A 26,313-nucleotide genomic window follows, 5' to 3' on the forward strand; every position below is an offset into this window, starting at 1 on the left:
ATCCTGAAATATGTAGCCCATCAGTATGGGAAACCTACTTGACCGAAATGTCAAGCTCATATATGCGTTTATCCATGCAGCTTTACATCGGTCTGATGGCCGAGTGGGCTAAGGCGCCAGTCCTTACTGTTGGTGCTGGGTTTGAATCCCGTCGGTTGCAACTTTTTTTTTGTGTGTTGCAAAAATTGTACATGCAGTGTGTAATATTAAGTGTTTATTTTGACGAAGGTGATGTGCATGCTTTTGCATGCGATTTTACTATCGGATTTTTTGCTGTGTACCTGACAGTTTTTAAACTTCATCATCCCGGTACGAGAATCAAACTCCCGATCTCTGGATTCGAAACCCAGTACGCCGCAAGTCGAAACCCATCCCCTACCGGTCAGTATTCCAGTATTATGAGTAAAGATAATAAGAAAAGTTTGCTGTCGTCATCATGGAAGAATGTAAATAAATCTTTGGCAGCTTAAATTTCACTTTAATTTCATTTCAGCTATGAACACTTTGTGTACAACGCACTATGATACACTATTATACTACAAATACTACTCGTACTAGTTCACTAACTTAACATCAACTACACATTCCACAAAACCTGTAATCCACGATTAATTCTACATTACTGCTTCTCCTGAAATCTACGTCTATTTGGCGAGTTGCTAGTTGTTTTATTCTTGCATTCAGCTGGCAGGCGATTTGCGGGTGCAAATTATTCACTCCAAATCCATTCCAACTGGTTTGCTGATTCTGCTATTTTCCAATCGCGCCCTGATTAGTAATCTAAGCAGAGTGCATAAATAAACTGGTTTGTACACTGTTAATGTTAGCATCTACCCTAGTAGACAGATATACATGCTACCTTAATGCATTAATTATACTTGTTAACCTGTTTGGTTGCATTTTTCCTTCCATTTCTTGTAATCGTCAACTTGGCGTCAACATTTTCGCGCGCACCCTTAACTACCTAAAATCCATAAATTTGTCTTCGATTGTCACACCACATTACTTTTGTTCACTTTGTTCTTTTTTCTGTTATCACAACCGTTTTGCTTTTGATGACTGTGCGGGTGGATCGATTGATGGCAGCAGCGGCGTGAACTATTTCCGTCGAACTCCGCTGTACTCGGAGTTCTTGGCCGTCCTGCGGTTCTTGCCGGGGAACCCACGCGCGTAAGGCGGCTTGGCGTTGGTCGTCACGTAGTAGACGCCACGGGCCCTGAAAATAATAGGTTTTATTTATGAGAATCCATTATTTTTATCATATCGATGCCAGTGTGCTCTTTTGTACTAAGCTTGCTCGAAATCCTATCCAGATAGTACAAGAGAGCACACTGGCATCGATATACAATCTTTTAACAGTGGTCGATTCCCACAGTTTCTAAGCAATCGACTAATTGATTGAAACTTGTCCAATTCTGCGTTACCACTTAAAAAAATATTTTGAAAACGCAGCATTAGAACCTTTTGGAATGCTAGTGAGCAATTCTCTACCAAAACCGGAAATGGATTTTATTTGTATTTTTTGATTTGGCTCAAACTTTGTGGGGGCCTTCCCTATGACCAAATAAGCTATTTTGTGTCATTGGTTCACCCATACAAGTCTCCATACAATTTTGGCAGCTGTCCATACAAAAATGGTATGTAAATATTCAAACAGCTGTAACTTTTTAGTGAATTTTCTGATCAATTTGGTGTATTCGGCAAAGTTGTTGAGTATTGTTGTAAGTATTGTTGAGGACTTTTGAGAAAAAAATAGGTACACGGAAACAAAATTGCAGATTTTTTAATCAACTTTTTTTCACTAAAACTCAATTCCCCAAAATGCGTATTTTTTGATTTTCGAGATTTTTTGATATGTTTTAGGGGACAAAAATCCGCAACTTTTGAGCTATAGAGAAACATGGTCAAAAAATCTGCCGCCGAGTTATGAATTTTTGAAAAAACAGTGATTTTTGGAAAAAATCGAAGTTTCATGCAAAAACAAGTTTGACATTATTTTTTAACGCAAAATTGAATTTGCAATCGAAAAGTACTTTACAATTTTTTTGATAAAGGGCTCCGTTTTCAAGATATAGCCACCGAAAGTTTGATTTTAGCGAATTTTTTGCAGTTTTTCAATTTTTAAAAATAGTGACCATGAGTGACCATTTCTAAAAATATTTTTTTAGAAAAGTTCAGAAAATTTGCTATAAAATTGTCTAAGAGACATTGAAGATTGGACATCGGGTTGCTGAGATAGAGCCGCCTTGAGAAAAAAAACACGAAATTTGAAGTTTTCTAAGTCTTACCAAAACAACCCACCATTTTCTAATGACGATATCTCAGCAACTTATGGTCCGATTTTCAATGTTAATACATAAAACATTCGTGAAATTTTCCGATTTTTTTGAAAAAAATATTTTGTTTTTTTTTTCAATCAAGACTAGCAATTTAAATGGGCGTAATATTCAATGTTTGGCCCTTTTAAAATGTTAATCTTGATTTCAAAATTTTCAAAAAAAATTTTTCGAAAAGATCGAAAATTTTTACGAATGTTTCATGCATTAACATTGAAAATCGAATTATTGGTTGCTGAGATATCGTCATTAGAAAATGGTGGGTTGTTTTGGTGAGACTTAGAAAACTTCAAATTTCGTGTTTTTTTTCTTAAAGCTGCTCTATCTCAGCAACCCGAGGTCCAATCTTTAATGTCTCTCAGACAATTTTATAGCAAATTTTCTGAACTTTCCTAAAAAAATATTTTTAGAAATGGTCACTCATGGTCACTTTTTTTTTAAATTGAAAAACTGCAAAAAATTCGCTAACATCAAACTTTCGGTGGCTATATCTTGAAAACGGAGCCCTTGTGTACCTAAAACTTTGCCCAAGACACCAAATTGATCAGAAAATTCACTCAAAAGTTACAGTTGTTTGAATATTTACATACCATTTTTGTATGGATAGCTGCCAAAATTGTATGGAGGCTTGTATGGGTGAACCAATGACTCAAAATAGCTTATTTGGTCATAGGGAAGGCCCTCACAAAGTTTGAGAAAAATCAAAAAATACAAAAAAATAAAAATGGTCGAAATCGGCCGATTTCGTAGGGAGTTGCTCTAGTACTGATTTAAAAAATCTTCAAATATTTGTTTATATGATATTTGTTTTCACGAATGATATATTTTTTAACATTGAATAACCAAAGATATCGGCATTTCAAAATACACTTTAATTTTATTGTTTCTTTAGACATGAGTTGTTGTATCTCTGAAACGAAAAGACCTAGCTTTAATGATTCTCAGACAAATTTAAAGGATTTTTTCTCAGACTCTTGTAATTATTTTCAGAAATGGACACTCGCAAAATTTAGGATTTTTTTGTTATGAAAAACAAACTTAAAGTGGCTTAAATTACACTCAAACCCCGATGGTTTGACACCAACTGTAGTCAAACGAACGGGGTCACTTTTTAGTTTGACACCCCTTTTACACGGAGTTCACGCACACTATCAAACGTTTGTTTTGATTTTTTTGCGTGAGCGCTGAATTAAAAGTGACAGTTCGTCACTTTTTAGTTTGACTTTGACCAACCAACGGGGTACAAACTAAATAGGTAAAAAAGTAAGTAAATCTTTCCCAGTTCCTGAGGGGAACACCCTTGAAGAGTATCGGGGCCGGCATTTACAAAGCGGATTCAGTGGCAGTTTCATTCTCAACTTAATGTTAACATGTTAAGGTTAATGTTAACATTCCATAGGTCGCCTCCCTAAGGTGTCGTGATAAGGTCCAGTTTGTGACGATACACTACCTTCCCTTTACTAAGCAATCGATTCCAGAAGGGAAAAGATCACCAGTTGTGTTGGTCCGAGCCGGGATTTGAACTCCGATCTACCGCTTACGAGGCGGAAGCGTTACCACTGGGCTACGTGGCTCGGTCACTAAATAGGTGACAAACGAAAAAGTGACCAAATACCGGGGGTTGAGTGTATGTGTAAACCTTCTACAACCCATTCCCGCATTTGGACGGGCTTTGATCTAAAAAGTCTCCAAAAATCAATTTTTGATCTTTAAAAAGAATTGGATAGAAAAACTCTTGAAATTTTATTTTGCATTAAATTCGATTTATTCACAAGCTCTAATCAAACGGAGATCAAGAATTAAATTTTAAAAAAAGATAAAAGAAAATGAAACCGGCTCCGCGGCTTAATGGTTACGGCTTCTGTGTCACAAGCAGAAGGTTCAGGGATTAAACCCCGGTCGGTACCTTTAAAATTTAGAATCAGTAATTTGAACATTGAATTTGAACAAAAACGAAAATGATTCAGGTGGGATTCGAACTCACACCTTTGGACTGGTGGTTTGGGAAGCTAAGCAGTCGACCATCAGAAGGTTTACACTCTAGCTGTGGATTGATCCGTAGTGTTGATTTGCCTGAGGGGATTGGAGGTCTAAATATAGATCGAGTATCCTTCAGATGCTTGCTTGTATGTTTAGGCGGGACCGAACAATGCCCAGCGACCTCGGAATTGGACCGCAAGGAGCTCTGTCATTCTGAAATGAATCGTTGGAAGCAGCGCGAGGACTATCACCACCAAATACCCGGGACTGAGATAAGTTTTATCAGCATTCGGCATCTTTGTATATGTATGATAAAAATTATACTTTCCCCGCTAATAAAATATATCGCTATAAAAAGATAATTGAAAATGAGTAAATTAGTTTGAGACTGTATCTATTTTCCGGTAAACCATCTGTCAAAATAAACAGAAATGTACCTAAATTAATTGATTGACAATAATGAACTTCAATGCCAATTTTGGTAAGTTTTTGCCGAATTTGGTAATTTTTCGTTTTAACGAGCTGTTCAGTATTTGAAAATTTGGTAAACTTTACAATATTTAGTATGTGTGTGATGATGGAAAATGTATGCATAAAATTGTGGCAATATTAAAAAGCAAAAATCATAAATGAAAATCTTTAAATCATAAAATAATGTTCATGATTTTGTTTGCCTCTGTTTGAGTACTTTAATTTTAAGTTTAAGATTTAAAATATAAAACTGATTAGTAATTCGATGCCGGTGTTTTCTTTTGTACTAAGCTTGCTGGGATTTCTATCTAGATAGAATAAGAGAGCACACGGACATCGATTTACAGCTGACAAATTTCACTTAACTATCAGATTGTTTATAACTTGCACGTTTAAAATCATTCACATAACTATATTTTTTTTGTAAATTGCTTAAAAGTTTACGAAATATGAAAATTATGTTTCTATCGTTCTGAGGGTTTTAACGAAAACATATTTTCACAAGTTTTCAATCTTGCACTTTTTGACAATTTGACAGTTTGCATGCCTGTTAAACATAAAAATTGCGAGTTTGTTTGTTTGTCATAGTCTAATATCTCCTTAACACAACCAGCTTGAACAGAATTGCAAATGTCGTTGAAAATCACTTCCAGCCTAAAAGAACACCCAGTTCCAACATCACAATAATCACACATTCAATCCAGCACAGATAACTCAGAATTATTACCTTTGCGACACGTGCTCCCCCATCAGCACATACTCGGAGTCCTTGGGTTCACACCACCCGAGCAGGTAGGACACCAACGTGGTACAAGGACCAGCCCAGAAGCCTTTCTCACTGTTGATCGACTCGATAAAATATGGCGTGACCTTGGTGTGGTCACAGGCAAGCGTTTCTGGAACGAAACATTATAGTTAATCCTAAATCAAAGGAATGGATGAAAAATGGTTCCTTACGAAAGATGGTGCTGCTCGCACAACCTGGCTGGCTGGTCCCACCGTTCACGTAAAAGTCAGCGTGTCCACTTGCGCTCCACTGGCCGAGGATTCCCGCCCCCGTGTGAATAATGTCCACAAAGTGCGCATCGCTCGAGTCCAAATCCCGCGAGTTGTTCGTCCCGGCGTAGAAAAAGATGGTCGGATCCAGTCCGGTAATGCGACCAAGCTTGCCCTCGTCCGGCGTCAGGTAATTCGCCACCAACCCAGCAATGTGCGCCCCCACGCTGTACCCAATCAGGTGCAAATTGTCCGGAGGAACTCCGCGCGGGTGATGCGCAATGTACTTGACCAGCTGCGAAACGCACAAGCTGCCAAAGCGGGGAGCCCACTCGATCTGACTGAGGCATGGTTCCGTCACCGCCGATCCGTAGTCCACGATGATGATGTTGTAGTTCCCCCGGATGAAGTACGCCTTGCGCATGTCCGGACTCGGCGAAAGGTTGCGACCGCCGCCGAAGCCATGAATCACAATTTTGACCGGATGTTTCGGGTTCCAGTGGGTGTTGTACAGCGATTCCCGGTCCAGCACGTCGATCAGCTCCGGGTTTTGATGGGTGCGTTTGGTGTACAGGTAGAATTTGATTCTCGGATGTGGGCAGCGGTACGGTTTCTCGAGGCAGGACGAGGTGTTGAACACGTTGCTGGTGTCGGGCTCTTTTTGGGCTGGAATGGAAGAACAAACAATTTAGATTATGATTTACTTTTTTGTTGACAATAAGGCCATTGCAAGCATATTTCAAAGTTTATGTCGCCTCCTTTCAATATTGGTCTGAACAATCAAATTTGAACATTCTGAACATAAAAATTACAATGAAAATGGGTAATTCTCCGCCAACTCACACAGCAGTTGCCCCGACCCCTCTTCGATTTGCGTGAAACTTTGTCTTAAGGGGTAACTTTTGTCCCTGATCACGAATCCGAGGTCCATTTTTTGATATCTCGTGACGGAGGGGCGGTACGACCCCTTCCATTTTTGCACATGCGAAAAAAGAGGTGTTTTTCAATAATTTGCAGCCTGAAACGGTGATGAGATAGAAATTTGGTGTCAAAGGGACTTTTATGTAAAATTAGACGCTCAATTTGATGGCGTACTCAGAAATCCGAAAAAACGTATTTTTCATCGAAAAAAACACTAAAAAAGTGTTAAAAATTCTCCCATTTTCCGTTACTCGACTGTAAAAAATTTTGGAACATGTCATTTTATGGGAAATTTAATGTACTTTTCGAATCTACATTGTCCCAGAAGGGTCATTTTTTCATTTAGAACAAAATTTTTCATTTTAAAATTTCGTGTTTTTTCTAACTTTGCAGGGTTATTTTTTAGAGTGTAACAATGTTCTACAAAGTTGTAGAGCAGACAATTACAAAAATTTTGATATATATACATAAGGGGTTTGCTTATAAACATCACAAGTTATCACGATTTTACGAAAAAAAGTTTCAAAAAATTTGGTCGTCATCGATCATGGCCGTTCATGGTCACCCGCGACAGACACGGACGACGAAACAAAGAGAAACGCAAAAAGTAACTTTTTCAAAACTTTTTTTCGTAAAATCGCGATAACTCGTGATGTTTATAAGCAAACCCCTTATGTCTATATATCAAAATTTTTGTAATTGTCTGCTCTACAACTTTGTAGAACATTGTTACACTCTAAAAAATAACCCTGCAAAGTTAGAAAAAACACGAAATTTTAAAATGAAAAATTTTGTTCTAAATGAAAAAATGACCCTTCTGGGACAATGTAGATTCGAAAAGTACATTAAATTTCCCATAAAATGACATGTTCCACAATTTTTTACAGTCGAGTAACGGAAAATGGGAGAATCTTTAAAACTTTTTTAGTGTTTTTTTCGATGAAAAATACGTTTTTTCGGAATTCTGAGTACGCCATCAAATCGGGCGTCTAATTTTACATAAAAGTCCCTTTGACACCAAATTTCTATCTCATCACCGTTTCAGGCTGCAAATTATTGAAAAACACCTCTTTTTTCGCATGTTCAAAAATGGAAGGGGTCGTACCGCCCCTCCGTCACGAGATATCAAAAAACGGACCTCGGATTCGTGATCAGGGACAAAAGTTACCCCTTAGGACAAAGTTTCACGCAAATCGAAGAGGGGTCGGGGCAACTTTTCCCGATTTCGTGTGAGTTGGTAGAGAATTACCCAAATAGAAATCAGAAATGCATTTTAGCATAATTGGCATCCAACGTACAATACCATAAAAAAAAATTTGCTCAAAAAATAATGTTAGTACAAGGTCTCTTATTTTATTTTAAATATTTTCAACGACCTAAGTATGTTGCAAATATTATGAATTGATGAAATGATGTTTTCACTTAGAAAACACATTGAATATTGGAAGAAGAGCAAATGTTTACTAAATCTGTCGATTTCGTGCATTTTTATTTTTTGCATTTTCAAATTTGGTTCAAACTTTATGAGGGACTTCCCTAGGGCTATGGGGTCTTTAGTCATTGGTACACCCATATAAGGCTCCATACAATTTTAGCATTTTTCCATACAAAATTGATATTAGAGCGTCCAATTTCCCGTTCCGGGAATTCCCGGGATTTCCCGGAAAAAAATATTCCCGAAATACAAACAGAAGAATACATTTTCCTACCTTTTTGGCATTAATGTTTTGAAATTATACAAAAAATAATAATTGGAGAACTTGATTTGATTTTATTTATTTCCATCTACTGTTAATATTTAACTAATCAGCTTGTCTGTAAATTTCATGTCAAGTTTTAATTCAGATAATATTTATTTCTAAAGCATTCATTACTAGCAATATTGTTTGCTTATATGTTGGACAACAAAACTTACGCTGTTATGGAATGAATATAAACTATTTTATTTTTGACAACCTTTTTGAATGTTTTTTTTTTTGTAAAATCATTTGATAATAAGATATTTACATCTTCCGGCCAAGATCAACATTGAGATTTGCTTGACTTTTATTTACCTTGAACATGCTGGATGAAAATTGAACTGATATAATCAAAATTAAAAAAAAGGTTTGTGTGAAAAGAATTTGTTTCTAAGTATTCGAGAAATTACAGATTGAAGTTATAAATTTATGAAGCGCGTGAGCTACCAAGGGCGTATATATGAAAAAAATATCGTTGAATTTCAACCACTTTTAAATACTCAAAATTATTTTAATCTAATTGATTTATTAGGCTGAATACCATATAACTAAAATCATATCATAAAACCATGAAAAACCATTAAAAAACAACTTCGTATCAAATTTTCAAGTTAAAAAATAGTGTCTCAAGTTAAAAAGCGCTAGAAATAAGATTTTAAGGTAAATTCAATGATTATTTATTTATTCACAAGTTGAATTTTTTGGTTTTTTTTATTTTATTTTTATGGTCACTGAGACAAATTTAAAAGCAATTTTATGGTTGTGGAGCATAGATTTTCACTGTCCAAACACTTTGATTTAAAAAAATCCTTTTAAACAAAAATACTAATAATATTTTCTTTCATTTGGGACGATTTGAAAGATTTCAAAATTGGAAGGTTTATATATTTTCTCAAAGTTGCATGATTTTTTACAAGCAGTAAAGCCATTAATTGATCCTCACACTCATTTTGACCATTAAAGTTGCTGTTCTATACAATTTTGTTGCAAAAGATCAACCAGAAACAGGATTAGAATAATTTTCGCTAAATTTAAAATTTCCTGGGAATTCCCGGGATTTCCCGGGAAATTTGTTCAAAATTTCCCGTTTCCCGGGAATTTTGTAACCCCGGGAAATTGGACGCTCTAATTGATAGGTAAATATTCGTAAATCTGTATATCTTGAAGAAATTTTCTGATCGGTTTGGTGTCTTCGCAAAGTTGTAGGTCGTTAGCTGGGTGATGAATAGAGAGAATGCGTAACGTGATTTTCGAATGGTCCCACTTTGTTTACATCCACAAAGTAGGAGGCTGTTCAAGCACAAGCATGACTTTTTTCTTACTGTAAAATGAGCTGTTTTATAATCAGTAGCTTGTGTTTCATTTTTTATAATATTTTACATATTTTGCTGGAAAATAGTGTGTATTTCCAAATATCGATCGGTTAGAAGAGGTTTCTCTTTTTTACGGGTGACGAAGAACTGCGGCGAGAGTGTCATTCTGCGATGTTGCAGATAAATTCCCTGGTTGATTTTTGAATCCTGCAGCTCTTTCTGGTCCAGCGAAAAAACATCGCTAATTCTAGCGAAACTGATCCAACAAACAGAGAAGATTTTCAGTATACCAGGTTTTCAAACGGAATCAAGCAATAAAGACAACTTTTGGATGGATAAAACCGCATCGACTCCATTAATAACTTCCATTCATGATTATAAAAAATGACGATCTCACCTGTAACTTTCTTAAGATTTCTTGACTTAAACTCCAGGTCCTCAAAAGCCACACATTTTTTTCATTCTTCAAAAAAAACAAACAATTTTTTATGATCGATAACAATACTCTCTACTTTTGGCGAACAGTAAATTGGTTCCACTTTGACAGTTCCAAATTGAGGCCGTTTTGCGAACCACTATTCCGCACCCGGGTCGTTAGTACAACAAAATTAACTTGGTCAAACAAAATATTTTAAAATCGTTATTTTTAAATTTTTGCATTTTTTTCTATATGTTTAAGGGGAGATAACGGAAACTTTTGAGCTATACAAAAGCATGGGCAAAATTTGCCGCCGAGCTGTTTTATTATTTTTTTAAAATAGAAATGTTATTAATTTTTTTGGCTTAAATTTTTTATATTGTGAAATTATTACTTTTAAGTCTCATCCAATTTTTTTGGAATGAACTCTTACATTTCAATACGTTGTACAATATTTTAGAAATACATTACAATCGATTTTACATATTTATTCAATGAAAATTTAAAATTTAGTCAACAATAATTGTCAACAATTATTGTTAAAGGAGGAAGGGGCGGAGGACAGATAGACAAAGTAGATTTTTTTGCACAAGTTTAGGAACATCTCTGTTATTTCATTTTAAAAGTGGTTTAAGTTAAAAAAAAAGTAAAGAAGTTTGAACTTGAAGTTTACCATTCTTCAATAGCTAACACCATTAAAGTTGCCCAAAAACACCCTTCGTCTCAACAGGTTTTCAATTATCATTGTGGGGTGATGTCGGCCAGTAATTAACCCACATTTCTTTAACCTTCACCCGCCGTTGGTTGTTACTACTTCTACTACTGCTTAAGGCCGATGGCTACCATATTCGTTAATTGGCATGTTTGACACATCGTTCGGACAAATTAGCCACCATTTGTCATGCGTGATAGCAAACACATACACGTGCCCATGAGCCCTATTGTTTTTTTTTCACAGGTATTGGTTTTCATTGAGAAATGAGTAGTTTAAAATCCGTTTGGTGGAAGGTCGTTTCTCGCGGGTAACGATCGCTATTGAAGTGACGACGACGCACAGCGCTTCTTAATGGTCACATCAAAGCCCCCTTCTGGGTAAGTGGTAATTCATTCCGCAATTTGTCAAGTCACCTTTTTAACGAGAAAATGAAAATATGAACCTCACTCATGGTGGAGAAGTTGTCATTACTTAAAGAGAGGGTCGGTTTAATGTTATGTAACAGGGTAATCTGAACTGAATCTTAGTTAATGGCTTAGGAAAAACCAGATATTAGTCACATTGGAGAGAACATTCAGGTAAAGGTCAAGAAATTACCACTTACGAAATGAATTTGCAAGTTTTTCAAGATGACTTATTCAAAGCTATTCAATAAATACTTAGTATAAATTCTTTGAGATTTGAATTAAACACTGGTTCAAATGTGTAAATCTTATTCGGTTAAAAAACTCTGAACACTTTGACAAAAATCGCTGAATCACGTCTGCTCCACATTTTTACTCCATTTCGTTTCATTCACCGATTGTTCAATCGTTTCAGTTGTTAAAACATACCCACCCGATGTGAATCGATCCGACTCAACCATGAAAACATTGAACTTGACGCACGTGACGCAAATGTCGAAGCCTATTGCAAAAAGAAAAAAAAAAACTCGGACATCGTTCCTTTTGCAAAACGAAACTCTCTCTCCCTCCAAGAGTTGATCCACGTTCAATGTCACATACAAATTAACAAAGCCGATCTAAACAACCTTGAAAAACCGAGCATGGAAAAGTCGAGATTCGATTTGATCGTTTGTTTGGGTGGTTTGCATCTGTTTAGGAAAAGAACCGGTTCCTCAAACTGTCCCACAAATATCAACTGACCTGGGGACCTTTCCGAGCAGTCATGGGTCAACCCGTTGAAAGCATATGAAATTGGACCTGTTTGACCAGTGAGTCTAGCTTGATCGATGCCAAAAATCTTTTTGAGAAAATTTTGAACTTGATTGAGTCATGGTGCAGAGTTTACCAAACAAATTTATATTGGCGTCAATTTTGGCCTTCACGACGCGAGTTTACCTCGGGAATTGACAATTAGGTTTCATTGTCAAGACTTGTAGAGAGAGAAAAAAAAACTATACACGGAAGGCTTATGGGTGTTTTAAATAGGTACCGTAAAGCGTTGTCACTTAATAAGTAAGTGCAAAAGATCCAAAATTTTAAAAACAAAAAAAGTTAAAGGCATCACTTATTCGAGTTATCGTTCGAAGATTCCATTTACATGTTTTTTAGAATAATACCGTTGACCTGTAGATACTTTTTCGTAACAATTTATTCTATTCCTTTAGGGTTATGAAAATCATCTTGAATCAATGATTGTCATCCAGAATATCAATGATCTCATCGCTAATTTTATAATTACGATTGAGAACAAAATAAAATACATATATCGTCAGCTGTGTGCTACCTTGTGACATAGACCATTTTGGTCGAAAATGAGTTAATGATGACGTTTTTCTATACTTAACAAACACTAAAAGATGTTTTAACCCGATTTTGGAAACTAGCTTCCGTTTCCCGGATATCGCAATACACACTTGTGACATAGACCAATTTATCATCAAAATGATTGTGCACACTTGTGACACGTCATACATGCTGTTGGAAAATGTGGAAATTTTTTCTTGTTTTGCACAAATTTATGTACACACATACTTTCTAAAGGCAATGCAACCTTTTGTTTATAAAAATGTACTATTTAAGTTGGTTAAACTATTGATTAAATATATTTTAGTTTGTATGGAAATTCTGTGCACACTTGTGACACGTAGTACAATTTTACTTTCGAAACACACTTGTGACACGTGCTTTTCAGATGTTTGATTACATAATTTACTGTATCCTTTAACTGGTGTAATCAAATTAGTTGAAACTTGGAGCGTTTGTTAAGCGATAGTATACGAACTGATTCCTTCAAAAAGTTTCATAGTTTTGAAATTATTTACCAACAAACTTTAAAAATCGATTTTCTCGAAAAGTACTAAATGGTCGTTGTCACAAGATAGCACACAACTGACGATATGCTGATACATCTAAGTTACGTTAAATATTTTCGTTGTATTTACGACAAAGGGAAGTGGGGTAAAACGGGCTTTGAAGTTTGAGGTCCAAAACACATTAAAAAAAATAAAATTGCTAGCATTTCCGTAAAACTTCATCAATTCCAACTCTCTTAGATGTATTGGAAAGGTCTATTGAAGTACTTCAAAATGCGCTATAGACGTCTAGCATTGTTTTGACTTCTTCTCATAGCTTTTGCAAATTACTGTTAAAAATGGATTTTTTTAAAACCTTAATATCTTTTTGCAACAACATTAATTTTTGCCTCCATAGCCTAACTTTTTTGTCTCAATTTTGTCATACTCGGAATCCTCGGAAAATTTCACGTTAGTGAGAAGTATTCAAGTTGTAAATTTGATTGGAAAAAATGTCATTTAGAATGAATTAAAATATTTTTTAACAATTTGTTGGACTAGGGGTAAAACAGGTTTTCGCCTACTTGATAACAGCATTTGACGTATTTATCACAGGGAAAACAAGATCTAACTTTTTTTACAAAATGTTTTATTTAATTATTTTTTAGATCAAATTCACTACTTCAACAATTCTAACTAACGAGAAATTTTCCAAGGATTCCGAATATGTCAAAATTGAAACCAAAAAGTGCCTCTATGGAAGCCTACAGGGCAAAAACTAGCGTTGTAAATTGTTTGTTTTAGAAAAATCGAAAAACTATGAGAAAAACCGCGATTGGCCAAAATTTAATATCGTAGGCTTATAGTCCATGAAATTTTGGATTACTTGTTACTAAATTAGGATTCAAAATTCCAAACAATTGAAAATAAGTTCACTTGACCGTTTTGTTAAATCCTATTTTCAGAGGTCAAGGTTACCTGAGCATGATTATTTTGACCTGATTTTTAATGTAAATTTGAATTTGCAATCGAAAAGTACTTCACAGATATTTTGATAAAGTGCCTCGTTTTCAAGATAAAGCCACATTTTGATTTTAGTAAAATATTTGCAGCTTTTCGATTTTTAAATAGTGACCATGAGTGACCATTTCTTTAAAAAAAAAATAAGTTCAGAAAATTGTCCTTCAGTTGCTGAAATACAGTGGCTTCAAGAAAATGAAATAGGAAAATTGAAATCTTCTAAGTCTAACCCAAACAACCCTCCATTTTCTAATGGCGATTTCTCAGCAACTAATGGTCCGATTTTCAATGTAAAACAATGAAACATTCGTGAAATTTTCCGATCTCTTCGAAACCAATATTTTCATTTTTTTTAATAATGACCAATATTTCAAAAGGGCGTAATATTGAATGTTTGGCCCTTTTGAAATGTTAATAAATTGTATAAATATTGTTTTCGAAATTATCGATTTTATTTCGCTTGTGGAGCAGAGGATTTTTTTTTCTGCCCAGAGATATCAAAACTCTTTTTTTGGATGAAAATGTTTTGCGGAAGCACCTTCTGTAAAAAGTTATTAGATATTTGTAAGACCTTTTAGAGGTAAAGAAATTTCGATGTAAAATAACAAATAAATTTGAAGAATTTAAATTTGAGGAAGATAAATTTCATCAAACTTAGATCAACATAAACTTTAAAAAATCACCCTACCCTACGGTACCCCTACAACTATGGGCGCGTACTTCAACCTGCCTGCCGTTCCAAGTACTTCTGGGTGCAACCGAGTTAAGGTGCAGCTCTACAAACAACACGCCAGCGGCAGCAGTGAGAACGAAAGCATTGCTGCTGCGGTTGCAGTAATTGTTGCATCGCTACCGGTTAAGCTGTCCCAGAGAGAAGGTGATTAGCGCGCGATCAGCAATGGTCAAGTTCAAGAGGTTGCTCCGCGTTCAAGTCCACGCTGGATCGCCGGTGTGAGATATTCGATAGATTATGTTTTAGTTAGGTTAGGAACGGAAAAACTGCTTGATAAACTCGTGACCCTGAACAGGACAAGTTCTAGGTGTCATTAAGGTCGGTTGTATAATTACGTTGCGAACTATGGAATGCTGAGACAAGACACTTAAAATTCACTCTCCTTCTAACGAGAACTCGTTTGTCATCTGATGACAGTGATAGCGCAGTTTCCAGCTGAAAAAGTTAAATGTACCCAATTTAATTCTAGAAAACGGCTTCTTTCAAACTTGAAACCTTTTCGAATAAAAAAAGTGAATGGACAAACAACTTGTCGCAATCGTACGTCGCCGGAATCCGGAACTGTTGTTGGCTTTTCCAGCAGAGCTAAAGAGTCAACAAACCGAATAAAGGTAAAGCCGCACCAAAGAAGTGCCACCAAACATGCATTGCAACGAGTGCACCACAAATACACAGCACAAAATTCATGTTTATATTAAGTAAAAATATGTTATTCTTAACATCTTGATAAACCTCTCTTAACGAGTAAATAAAATTTTAATAAAATTGCATCATAAAAGAAGTAAATTTACACCATCTAGATTCACATATTTGTTACTGTGCAAAAAGGTAAGTGAGCGTGTTGCATGTTTTCTGAAGGAGTATGAATCAAACTTGCGCTCACTACTATGTAGTTTGAATACCTTGACAGAGTTGAATGACGTCGTGTAAAGGTTACGTTTACTTCATGAAGATATTTTATTTCTTTGATTAATTTCAAGTCAAATAATGTTACGAATATTATTTTAAAGCAAAAATGAACATTGAAATTTTTTTTAAAGAAAATACAAGCAAATCAAACTTATTTGAAAAAAGAAATCAGTCTGACGTTTTCAAACATTGCGCCAGAGCACAAGACACATGTGCGGAGCCACCACGACCACCTCAGCAGCAGACAGTTGTCGCCGGTATACCGGAGTGTGATGTAATGTAAAGTTGCTACTTTTTTACACGCCTCGGTGGACATATTTCACGACGACATCGAGACATGCACGTTACCAATTTTGCAGTGCGTGTCGGGGACACAAACAAATTATTACCTTAAATTTTTGTACTGATTTCGTAAGATATCTTGATTATTAGCGTTATAATTTTGAAAATGTCGAAAACTGATTTGGCTCAAATTCGTGCAGAAATGAAATTTAGAAATCAAAAATATAAATAATAAAAAAACGAGTTTTATAAAAACAATCTTACAACATTATTCAAAAAATCTCTGAGAATTTGAAAAAAAAACTATTATTTGTTTCTTAAGGCGATTTTTATTTGATTGATTTAGATTGACGCAAAAATCGATACCAAATGTGGTTTAAAAATAACAAGCTACTTATTTGCTTATTGTATAAAATTGTGAAAAGAAGAGTTCTTGATTAAAAAAAAGAAATAAAATAATGTTAAAAAATTACTTCATTACTAGTTTTCTATTCAAATTTACACAAAAAATATATTAAAAATATTTTTTCATTGACAAAAAGTGATCATGACTCATGACTATCTCCAAACATTCATTAGGCCGATGCAAATATTTTTCATAAACTTTAAATAAAATTTGTACCACACAAAAAGATAAGGGAATTTTCAGAAAATATTGTTTCAAAATGTTAAACATTGCGATAAAATAGAAAAAAAACAGATTGATGTAAAGAGCGGCCAATATAAATGATGTTAATTAGGTTAATTTTGACATATGTTCGATCCAATTGATGTGTGATTTCTAGAAGATAATTTGTTTTAATGTTTCAAACATCAGTTTTTGCAAAATAATAAATCTTAAGCTCTTTAAGCAGGGATGGTCCAACTTCCGCTAAACAAAAAATAGTGCGTCGATCTCGGGAATTCTCGGGACGAAAATCCCGAGATTTTTCTAAAACCGGGAATTCCCGAAATTAAAAAAAAATCAATTTGGTTGTAGAAATAGATGAACAGTTGAATACATAGTAATCAAACCGAATTTTAAAGAATTAAAATTTGTATTCGGCATATATCAGCTTTAATTTGGATTATTAGGGAAAATGTTTTAAATTTTTGTTCACAGATCCACAAAATGCCTGGAGCTTTGAATATTTTCTATTTAATTATATGTTTTTTTAAAAGACTGGGTATTATATTTATATTTAGGATTTCAAATTTAAAAAAAAATAATCTTTAATTATTTTTCATCAAACACCGGAATCAAAACAGTTAGTACACCGATTTCCAAATTTATTGCTCTGAAATCTCCTGTACCTTTTCAGCCTTCTTTCTGATTTTCCACAGCTGGCACAAGTAACTTAATGATAATTAGTAAAATATGTTTTATATAAAATAAGACATTCAAAACTTATCTTCAATTTTACATTGACTGGTATCATTTTATTTCTATAGATTTTTTTAAATCTCTGTAATTACTCTTAGCTTTAAGAAAAATGTAATTACATAGGCCGACTCGGTCCAAACCAGGTCCCAGTACCGAAAAGGACATAATAAAAATAATTTTATGAAAAAAAGTTTTTTTTTTTTTTTGAAAACATGAAAGGAAATAGCTTTAATGACCTTTTTTTAAATAAAAGTCCGGTTTTGTTGTCGCTTCTCGTTTTTGTAGACATTTTTGAAGATTTTTTTCAAGCTTTTCTAGGTATGGCATATAAAAAATGTATAGAAGAAATATATTTATAAAATACTTATTTCATTTGAATCAAATTGAAAATGAAATTTAAAGTTTTTTTTCCAAACCCTGAAAAAATCATCTTTAATTCCTTTAAAGTTATTTAAAAACTGTCGTCCTTGTTAAGATTGAAGTGTAGATTTTCGCCAACTATTATTATTATTGAGCTAAATCTATAATTTTAGGTTTGAAAAAGTATAAAATATTATTAAAACATAGATTTTATGACTGCTCCAAAAATTTCCCGGGATCCCGGGAATTCCCGGGATTTCAAAAATATTTTTCCCGTTTCCCGGAAATTCAAAACCCGGGAAAATTGGACGCCCTAGCAAAAAACTTGTAAAATATTGAAGGTCAAAAACCTTATAATGCTTTAGAAGTTATAAACATGTTCAATCGAATATTGTTTTTGTTTTAATATTGTTTAAGACGTTTCTTTGATTTTCTTATTCAGTTCAGTGTTTAAATACAAAAAAATGGTGCTCTTCTTATCTCTTGAAGAAGGTTTGAAGAAAATTTCATCCTGCTGCAGTGCATGCGGTTTATTTTGCTATGCTGCAGCTATCTCAAAGAATTCTTGCAAAACTCCCATTTTTTTTTACTTGGTTAAGAAATAGACTGGTCCAAATCCGGGATTTCTCGGGGCTACCCCTTTCAATCAAAGACTGACCCATCACTAGGAGGCTAAATACAATATTTTAGATCATTCTGACCACGGGAACCATTCCCTCTAATCGCTTGAAGTTTGTATGTGAAAAATCGTCAACATGAGAAATATAGAAAAGCATTTGTTTCAGTTTGTTTACCTGTGTCCAATCTTTATCAATTTTCAGATGTAGGACCTTCATTGAATATAGAACTACTTTCCTGAAGACACTATCTTTTTAAGATTTTTTGCTGAAAAGTTATTAGCTTCTGAAAATGACCATTTTTGCGCAGGCGGCTCAATCAAAATAAAATATGTGTCAATCTTTACTACTCCTAATTAAATTTTATGAGATATTTTTTGTTGAACACCGTTTATAACAAAAATACTACTATAAGCATGAATGGGCTTAAAACCCTAAAATATTTGTCCCAATTTAACCCAATAAAATTCAGTCGATGCACTGTTTTGTTCATTTAAATACACATTTCAAAATGCCCAAATGATTCACTTAAACTCAGCTTAGTTCAATTAAACTAGTCCACAACCATTTTCCTTAAGTCAATAACAGCACCATTCGAAAAGGTCATTCGTGCCACACCGGGCTAACCTCGATATAAATTATGACTGTCAAAGTCGCGCCGCGGTAAACAGTTCTTGGGCAACAGCACCACACCCCAAAATCCAATCAAGACCACCTGTTGTGGTCAACGTACACCTTACCTTGAGCGGGTTCCATCACGGTGGTAAGCAAAATCACGACGGCGCAGCAAATCAATCCAATCACGGTCGTTGTCTCCGTTGACCGGCCTCTTCTGCTGGATGTTCGAGCCGTGCCAGGAAGCTGCTGCATTTTGCTGCTGGAACTTGAAGCGTCACTAGCTAATAATATCTGGTTCAGCCACCTGGTCTTGACAACCAGGAAATCGGAACGAACTTGATTTTCTTCACCGAACACGCATGTAGAAGCTAACTAGGAGAAACAAATAACGCAAATATACAGTGGAACCCCGTTGGTTCGACAAAATGTTGTCACTTTTTACACTGCAAAAAAACACAGTCAAACTACCGGGGTTCAACGGCGATCGATTCACTTTGGCCCCAATGTCGGAAGTATCAACATCGAAACTGGTCCCTAACTGGGGTTGGATGCGGTAATCGCGCACTAAACGTTGTGTCCACCGAAGGGGGCCACCCGATGAAAGGACGGTCGGACAGGACGGGCGAACAAACTGGTCTTGAATCTTTCACTTTTGTGATGCTGATGGGACAGCAGCGGCGTTGAGTGTTGGGGCCCTGTGGAGGCCACTTGGTCACCTCAATCCGTGGTTATTGATACTGTGAGCCCCGTGATGAATTGAGTAAACTATTTGAAGCAGATGGCGACGAATCATAGATGGGCAGGTTGTTGGAATATAAACAGTGGCGCAAACGGTTTTGAAAGTTGTTTGAAGTTGAGACAGATAACGAGAAATGACTAAATTGAAATGAATATAATTCAGCTTTCAAAAACATAAGTCAAATTGAATACCTGATCTACAACGGAAATGTATGAGTTAGATTTTCCCTAAAAGAGCACTCAGCTAGCAAAATCAAAACGTAGAAATATGTACCTTCCCTGCAAAGGCATATCTCAGTTGAAAGGTTCTCCAAATCTCTGAATTGCAAATGTAACATCTTGGAACAGAACTGTTAAATTCTAGTAAAAACACAAATTGAATTGAATTGTATGAGCTAGTTTTGAAATATGCGCTTGGAATATTTCTATTCTGGGGTTTTTAGAAAAAAGTTCAAACAATCACGAATTAAATACCGTGGAATCCATACATTCCTAGGTTGTTTTATAAATAAGTTACTTCTATCGATTCGCCGAAGAACTCACTGTCAAAAACACTCATCCTAGAGGTTCCTGATTCCACATTTTGAGATGCTGCTACTTTTCCCTTAATTTTGCGAGGAATCATAAAAAGTTTTTTTCTACAACACTGTTGTTACATTTTTGATTATCACAAAAATGTCATTTATTGATTCAGATTTGTATCATCTCTATTTAAGTCCACTACAATGATATTAAATTTGCATGTCATCAGCATGTTGCAAAACTGAATGAGCATTAAATGACCGTCTAGAAAAGAAAATTTTGCTTTTCAAGCGAAAGTTCGCGCACTCCAATTAATCAAAACAAAGCAACACCTTTCCCAAGGTTCATGTTTTGCCACACTGCTAGTCAGCAAAGTGTTTCGTTTCGTTCACCACCAGCATAACATTCCAGGTACCAGCAGGTGTGAATTAGCGCAGTCAAGTGTTATTGCTAGTTATCCATGTAACACAGCTCGCAAACATAACGATCCACACACCCTTAACAATATGATTCACGGGTCCTCCACGCACTGATATGAATCACCTCAAGCATATGTTTCACTGACATAACACTCTAGTTTGCAGTGTATTCTTAATTCAGTGTATAATTTTCTCGCTGGCTGCACTGCCACTATTACGATGCATAAATTTAAACAAATAGACCACTTTCAATGTACCGGTCTTTTGGAGAAAAACGTTGCTTACTCCACGTGCACGACCAAAAACGATACCGATCAAACTCATTTATTCACAACTCGGTGAAGGTTCGTGCAGCTCCGTAACCAACTGACTCACTGACTGACTTTCGGACGGCACACGAACTGGCAACCCTTTTTCGGCTTCTGACTCCTTCCTGGAGACTGTTGATGCCGCCGCCGCCGAACATGCTGCGCGTACTCGTCATTTACCAGTACACTTGTTACTTCATCGATCGCCGACGTCGCGTCTCGACGGCAATCACTTCCACGAGACTTTCCTTCTCCGTTGCTGTCTGGTCGGTGATCGTTGGTTCATGGCATAGAGTTCAAAACAATCGGCGGGCTATATTTCCCGCAGCGAAAGCGAAAATTGCGTGATGGTGTTTGCCACTAGCAGCACTTTTTTGGATTGTTCACCCCTCAAACATCTTGGAACGCTCGAAACTTTAAAATCAAAACAAAATGTGATAACCCACCTTTTTGGATCATGAATATTTAACGACGTTTTGAGATAAAGGCTGCACGCATTGATGAGACTCTCGACCTTCCTCAATCGAAGATTACCATGGTGTAGAGCAATCTAGAGTGGTTCATCGAATGTGAGAATCATAAATTTGGAAAACTGGCCAACTTTGTCAATGTTCATGGTAAAATCAATACCAAAATAGTAGTTTATGCAACAAGTTGCAAAAAGAGGATTTTTCAGCACGAGTCGTACATTTATCCAACGAGGTTCACCGAGTTGGATAAATACGAAGAGTGCTGAAAAAATCAAATTTTGCAACGAGTTCCATACAACATTTTTTGCAATTCCAAAAAACACACACTGAGTGAAATTTTATGTCAAATTTTCATGCATTTTGTCAATAAATCGTTTAAATAAAAAAAATGTTGAAAAGTGTTACTTTTCAAAACAAGTGCTGAAAAGTTCAATTTTTCAGCACCCATTTGAGTGCTGAAAAGTAGAACTTTTCAGCATTTATTTTGAAAAGTGTTGCTATTCGATTCTGTTATTTTTGGTACAGAAAAGTAGGCTATTTCGTCGTTCAAGAATGACAGGAAAAGTAAGTACCTAGTTTCACGACGGAAAGTGTTTTTTTTTTGTAATCCCTTTGACTCTTGTACAATATTTTGAAATGATAATCAGCTACAAAATACATTATATTGGCTTTAAAATTCAGGAAGCAATAATTTTTTTTTTCGAAATTCGAAACTTCTATTGAAATAGATTTGCAATCAACAGAAAATAATTTGAAATCTGTCTTGATGAGTTATTTACATGATTGAACTGTTGTTTGTTTGTTTGTTAAAAGTTTGTTTCGGGATTAGTTTTAACTTAAAGCTTGGATTATTTTTAAAACAAATGATTGCGAAACAACCGTACTGGCGTATAAAGCTCTCCTACACATAGAAACAAATCGAAAAATATAATTTTATTATTTTTCCAGCAATTCCTTTGCGTGACAGGACGGCGAAAAGACCATTTTAAGAAAATAAATACTCTTCCTTTTATTGCCACGCAGGCCATGATGTTCAATATTTAAGATAGAGCAAACGGTAATGCAATATTTTAAATGGAAATGATTTTGTTTATCATTTAGAAAACAAATTTCAAACTGAAAGAAGAGTCATTTCTTTTGAGCTTGCTTATGATTAGAAATCTCATAATTGCAAAACATCTGCAATCCTATCAAATCCGTTTTAAAACACTTTTTTCATGATTTTTTTTTAAATTATGGTTTGAAATGTTTTCCTTCCGTTGAACTCGTCCAGAGTGGATTAAGATTATCCAATTCTAAAAAAAAACAAGCATATTTAAACAGTAAATTTCTTTTTACTAGTTTAAAGATAGTAGTTATTTTCTAAGCAACTACACAGACAAATTCAGTTTCCATCCCATTCCCCAAAATGCTATTCTTCAGAAAACCATTCGCCAGAATGGGTCATATCCCATTGAAGGTATCAAAATGAAGGGTTATTTTTGGCGTAAGTTTCATGGAGTTTCACTCTTCTTATTTTATAAGAATTTCAGCTTTGAAGATATCATAAAGAAGGGTATTTTTCAAGAATCATGAAATTAATACAGATTAACTCTTCTTTTTAATAAGATTTGAAAATTTTAAAATTCAAAAAATAGGGTCAATTTTTTTTTTTTTTTTTTTTTTTGGGAGGGTGATCCAGCCGCACATCGTTGATGTCGAAACCTCTAAACTGGGCCCTCGTCCTGTCACGTCCGTAAGTAGTCTTGTCGTACATTACAACTAGAACCAGATCTGCCAATGAATTAGTACACTTCGACCAAATAAACACTGACGCTGTATGGATCTGACTCTAGAATAAATGCACAGTTGTGTGTTATTCATAAGTCCAAAATGTTCAATTATTCATATAAGTCCAAATATTCATTTGCGGATAACTACCTAACCTGAATTGAATACAAGATTTAAAGCAACCTATCCGAAAGCTACTCTTATCTCAAATCCCCGACATTTTAATTATTAACCAAAAAAACGTTTCTTTTAAAACCTGTCTGGCTTCTTTTTAAAAAAACAAAAAAAAAATAACAGTTGATATTTTACAAGTCGTGAATTGAAAAAGAGACGACCATTTGTTCGTCAGAATTCCAGTAGATCCTCGATTCGCAACAATGGTCGATACAATCATAATCCGACAACCGTTAGTTCAACAGATCAACGAATTTAGTCCGATATCATTTCACTATTGATTGATCGAGACTCTATGGAAATTTTGACAAATCAGAATGGTTTTTATGCTACTTGAATGAAAATCACCGATTCTGATAGAATTACTAAATTCACTGTTACTAATTTTGTCCCTAAATAACTAAAGGCCAAGTATAAAAAGTTGATATTTATAGTTAAAATCCTAAATTCTACAAACACTATTTTTTAAACCCGCATCCTAACCTGACACCCACATTAAGATAGGGAAAAATCACATATGTAGCGGTTCATTGTACAAATGTGATATTTCCACTATCAGAGAACCTCCTTGTCTCGATGACAGCTTACCGGCCATCGATTAAGCCCTGAGACTACGCCAAAGTGGGTTCTCGCAGCATGAAGTGGTGTCCATGTGTAAAAATGGAAGCTTCAGCAATATACTGAACACTTCGATTTTAATTCCACATCGAATCAAATCATACTCTTTGCCAAACAAGCATCAAACCTATGACACTCATTATGACAAAGCCCAGGGAAATTCAAAAAAAAATAGGGTCAATTTCAACAAGAATTATCCCAGTTAACTCAATCGGAATTGTGAGACGGAATTCAATTCGAATTGTTTACGTATGACGTTTCAAACGCAACAACCGATACGTACTCGGAATTTGAAACGGAATACGTAAAAGATTATAATTGAATTCCGTTTCAGAATTCCGATTGAGTTGACTGGGATGATGTTTGGCGAATAGTTTTTTGATTAATGGCATTCTAAAGAATGATTTATTTTGTGGAATGGCATAGAACAAAAAAATAAGGCTTGCATAAAAAAAATATTTTGAAGGACAAACATAGATTAAATTTCTGTACCGATTGTGAGCCAAACCGGCTAAGGTTAAGGGTACACAGCAATCAAGGAAGTTGTTGTCTTCTTATTCTTTAATTGTTATACTTACGAACCCTATCCTGAAATAAGTTGACTATAAAAATTGACAAATTTTGCTATAAATATTTATGAAAATAGTAACATAGGGAATGAATAGAACATTACATAGATAGTTCCCGTAGTTTTGAAGAAACCAAAAACTCTGTAACAAAAGTCTGGGTGCAAAATCTCTGGTTGATGTGCACCGTTAAAGGGAATCGCTGTTGAGCGTTGAAGTTTGTATGGGAAAAATCGTGAATCAGTGTAAAGAAAACAAAGCTTCTGCCGGCGGGCCAGGCACAGGTCTCACCCAAATTTGTCTTTGTGAGATTCTTGTAGTAAATTTAATCTTTACAATTTTGTAGAAGGGTGCAAAACGGTCCAAATTGATCTTATATACTCCCTATTTATCTCTTTCAAGTGAAAAAACCGATTTATTTCCATAGCATTGCAGTAGCGGAGCAGAGTAATTTTTCAAAAACACTTAGTTTCAGACTAACTAACTGGTCATCCGTAATTTATATAATTTTTAAGTTTGAACATTGGTTTCAGCAGCAATGTCCAGTAATATCATGAATATAAAATAAACAATTATGAATAAAAAATGTCAAGCAATATTTTGTATTGACTACTAGTGATGAAGATATTGCCTTCCTTGTGCAAGTGTACCCTCTTCTGATCTTGAACAATTTTGCTTTTTAGTAGTGTATCGATGCATCAGTCCTCTCTTGTTTCCTATCTAGTTGGCATAAGAGAACACATAGGCATCGGTTTAAGAAAACGATCGTAGAGAGCTCGGACTTCATCTGAGTAAAAACTATGATACATTCATTAAAACCGGTAAACATCAATATGGCCTCTAAATGAGCAATCCAAACATTTTCGCCCATCAGCAGATCATATCCAAAGTTTCCCTTAACCGCAATTTGTTCAAATTATATTGATGATGAGCACAAGGTTTCCTTTCAAAATAACAATTTCTGTTACATCAATGTGAATTATGACCCGAAGTTTCATGTTTTTATTTTTATACCACTTTTTGTATCCAAAATCTTCGCAATCCTCAGCAGTTACATCCAGTCACTGAATGATTCAAGACCGTTTGCACACTGTCCCAAATTCCAGCACCACTCTATCAACCATTTCACCGACTCGGACCTTCGTCTAACCCGTCCCTCCCGTCCGTCTGAGAGATGTTTGATGAACTCAAACTTGCTATCACTGAACCACTTTTTATCGCGCAGTTTTTTTCCCCTCACGATTTTTTTCACTTGCACTTTCCGCGTCGCCGCCGCCGTCGATTACGCGATCAACATTGGCGCACGATCAACGCTCTTCAAAACAAACCTCCGACGTGGATGTTGAAAGGCTGTTCCGTGCGCGCTCGCGTTTTTAACGTAAGACTGCGGAGAAGTCGCCCGACGCGGTCGATGGTTCGAGGAAAACTGAGTTGGCGGCGTCGCTTGGCGTGCACTTTTTCGCTCTACTCTGCGCGAAGCAGCTCACGAAGTTGTCGGAGTTGCTCAGACTGAAGAAGTTGGTGCGCGTTAAAGAGAGTTGATGTGAGTCCGACAGAAAAAGTGCTGGATGGTTCTACGATCGTTTGTTTTTGTTTGTTATGCATTCATATAAAAAATGTGTAGTTTGAAAAAAAAAAATGAACTCGTTTTGAATTTGTTCTCCGCGTAACAAAAATCAATTTTTATAAATTTAGCGAAGA

General features: G+C 35.4%; 1 protein-coding gene across 4 annotated transcripts; it reads right to left on the reverse strand.

Moving 5' to 3' along the window:
• Window positions 1-462: 462 nt before the first annotated feature.
• On the reverse strand, window positions 463-26,042 carry LOC120420619 (pancreatic triacylglycerol lipase). Of its 4 annotated transcripts, none has more exons than XM_052708185.1 (5): window positions 25,941-26,042; window positions 19,150-19,395; window positions 5,745-6,449; window positions 5,515-5,683; window positions 463-1,216 (listed from the first exon to the last, which is right to left on the reverse strand). In XM_052708185.1, the coding sequence occupies exons 2-5, from the start codon at window positions 19,277-19,279 to the stop codon at window positions 1,099-1,101; spliced, it is 1,122 nt and encodes a 373-aa protein (XP_052564145.1). In that variant the 5' UTR covers window positions 19,280-19,395; window positions 25,941-26,042; the 3' UTR covers window positions 463-1,098. The 4 variants fall into 4 exon arrangements, with proteins under 4 accessions (XP_052564145.1, XP_052564142.1, XP_052564144.1 ...); XM_052708182.1 differs by having other exon boundaries at window positions 19,150-19,399; window positions 25,941-26,034; XM_052708184.1 differs by lacking the exon at window positions 25,941-26,042 and adding an exon at window positions 25,752-25,918 and having other exon boundaries at window positions 19,150-19,399.
• Between the last annotated feature and the right edge of the window lie 271 nt (window positions 26,043-26,313).

Source organism: Culex pipiens, chromosome 2 (assembly GCF_016801865.2).
Source record: "Culex pipiens pallens isolate TS chromosome 2, TS_CPP_V2, whole genome shotgun sequence".
Taxonomy (NCBI): Eukaryota; Metazoa; Arthropoda; class Insecta; order Diptera; family Culicidae; genus Culex; species Culex pipiens.

Bases quoted from the DNA above. Each gene is read 5' to 3' on its own strand.
- LOC120420619 (XM_052708185.1), bottom strand. From the start codon at position 19,279: ATGCAGCAGCTTCCTGGCACGGCTCGAACATCCAGCAGAAGAGGCCGG. The intron at 5,684-5,744 runs GTAAGGAACCAT...GTTTCGTTCCAG, and splicing joins TGCGAGCAGCACCATCTTTC to AAACGCTTGCCTGTGACCAC. The intron at 1,217-5,514 runs GTAATAATTCTG...TATTATTTTCAG, and splicing joins GGGGAGCACGTGTCGCAAAG to GGCCCGTGGCGTCTACTACG.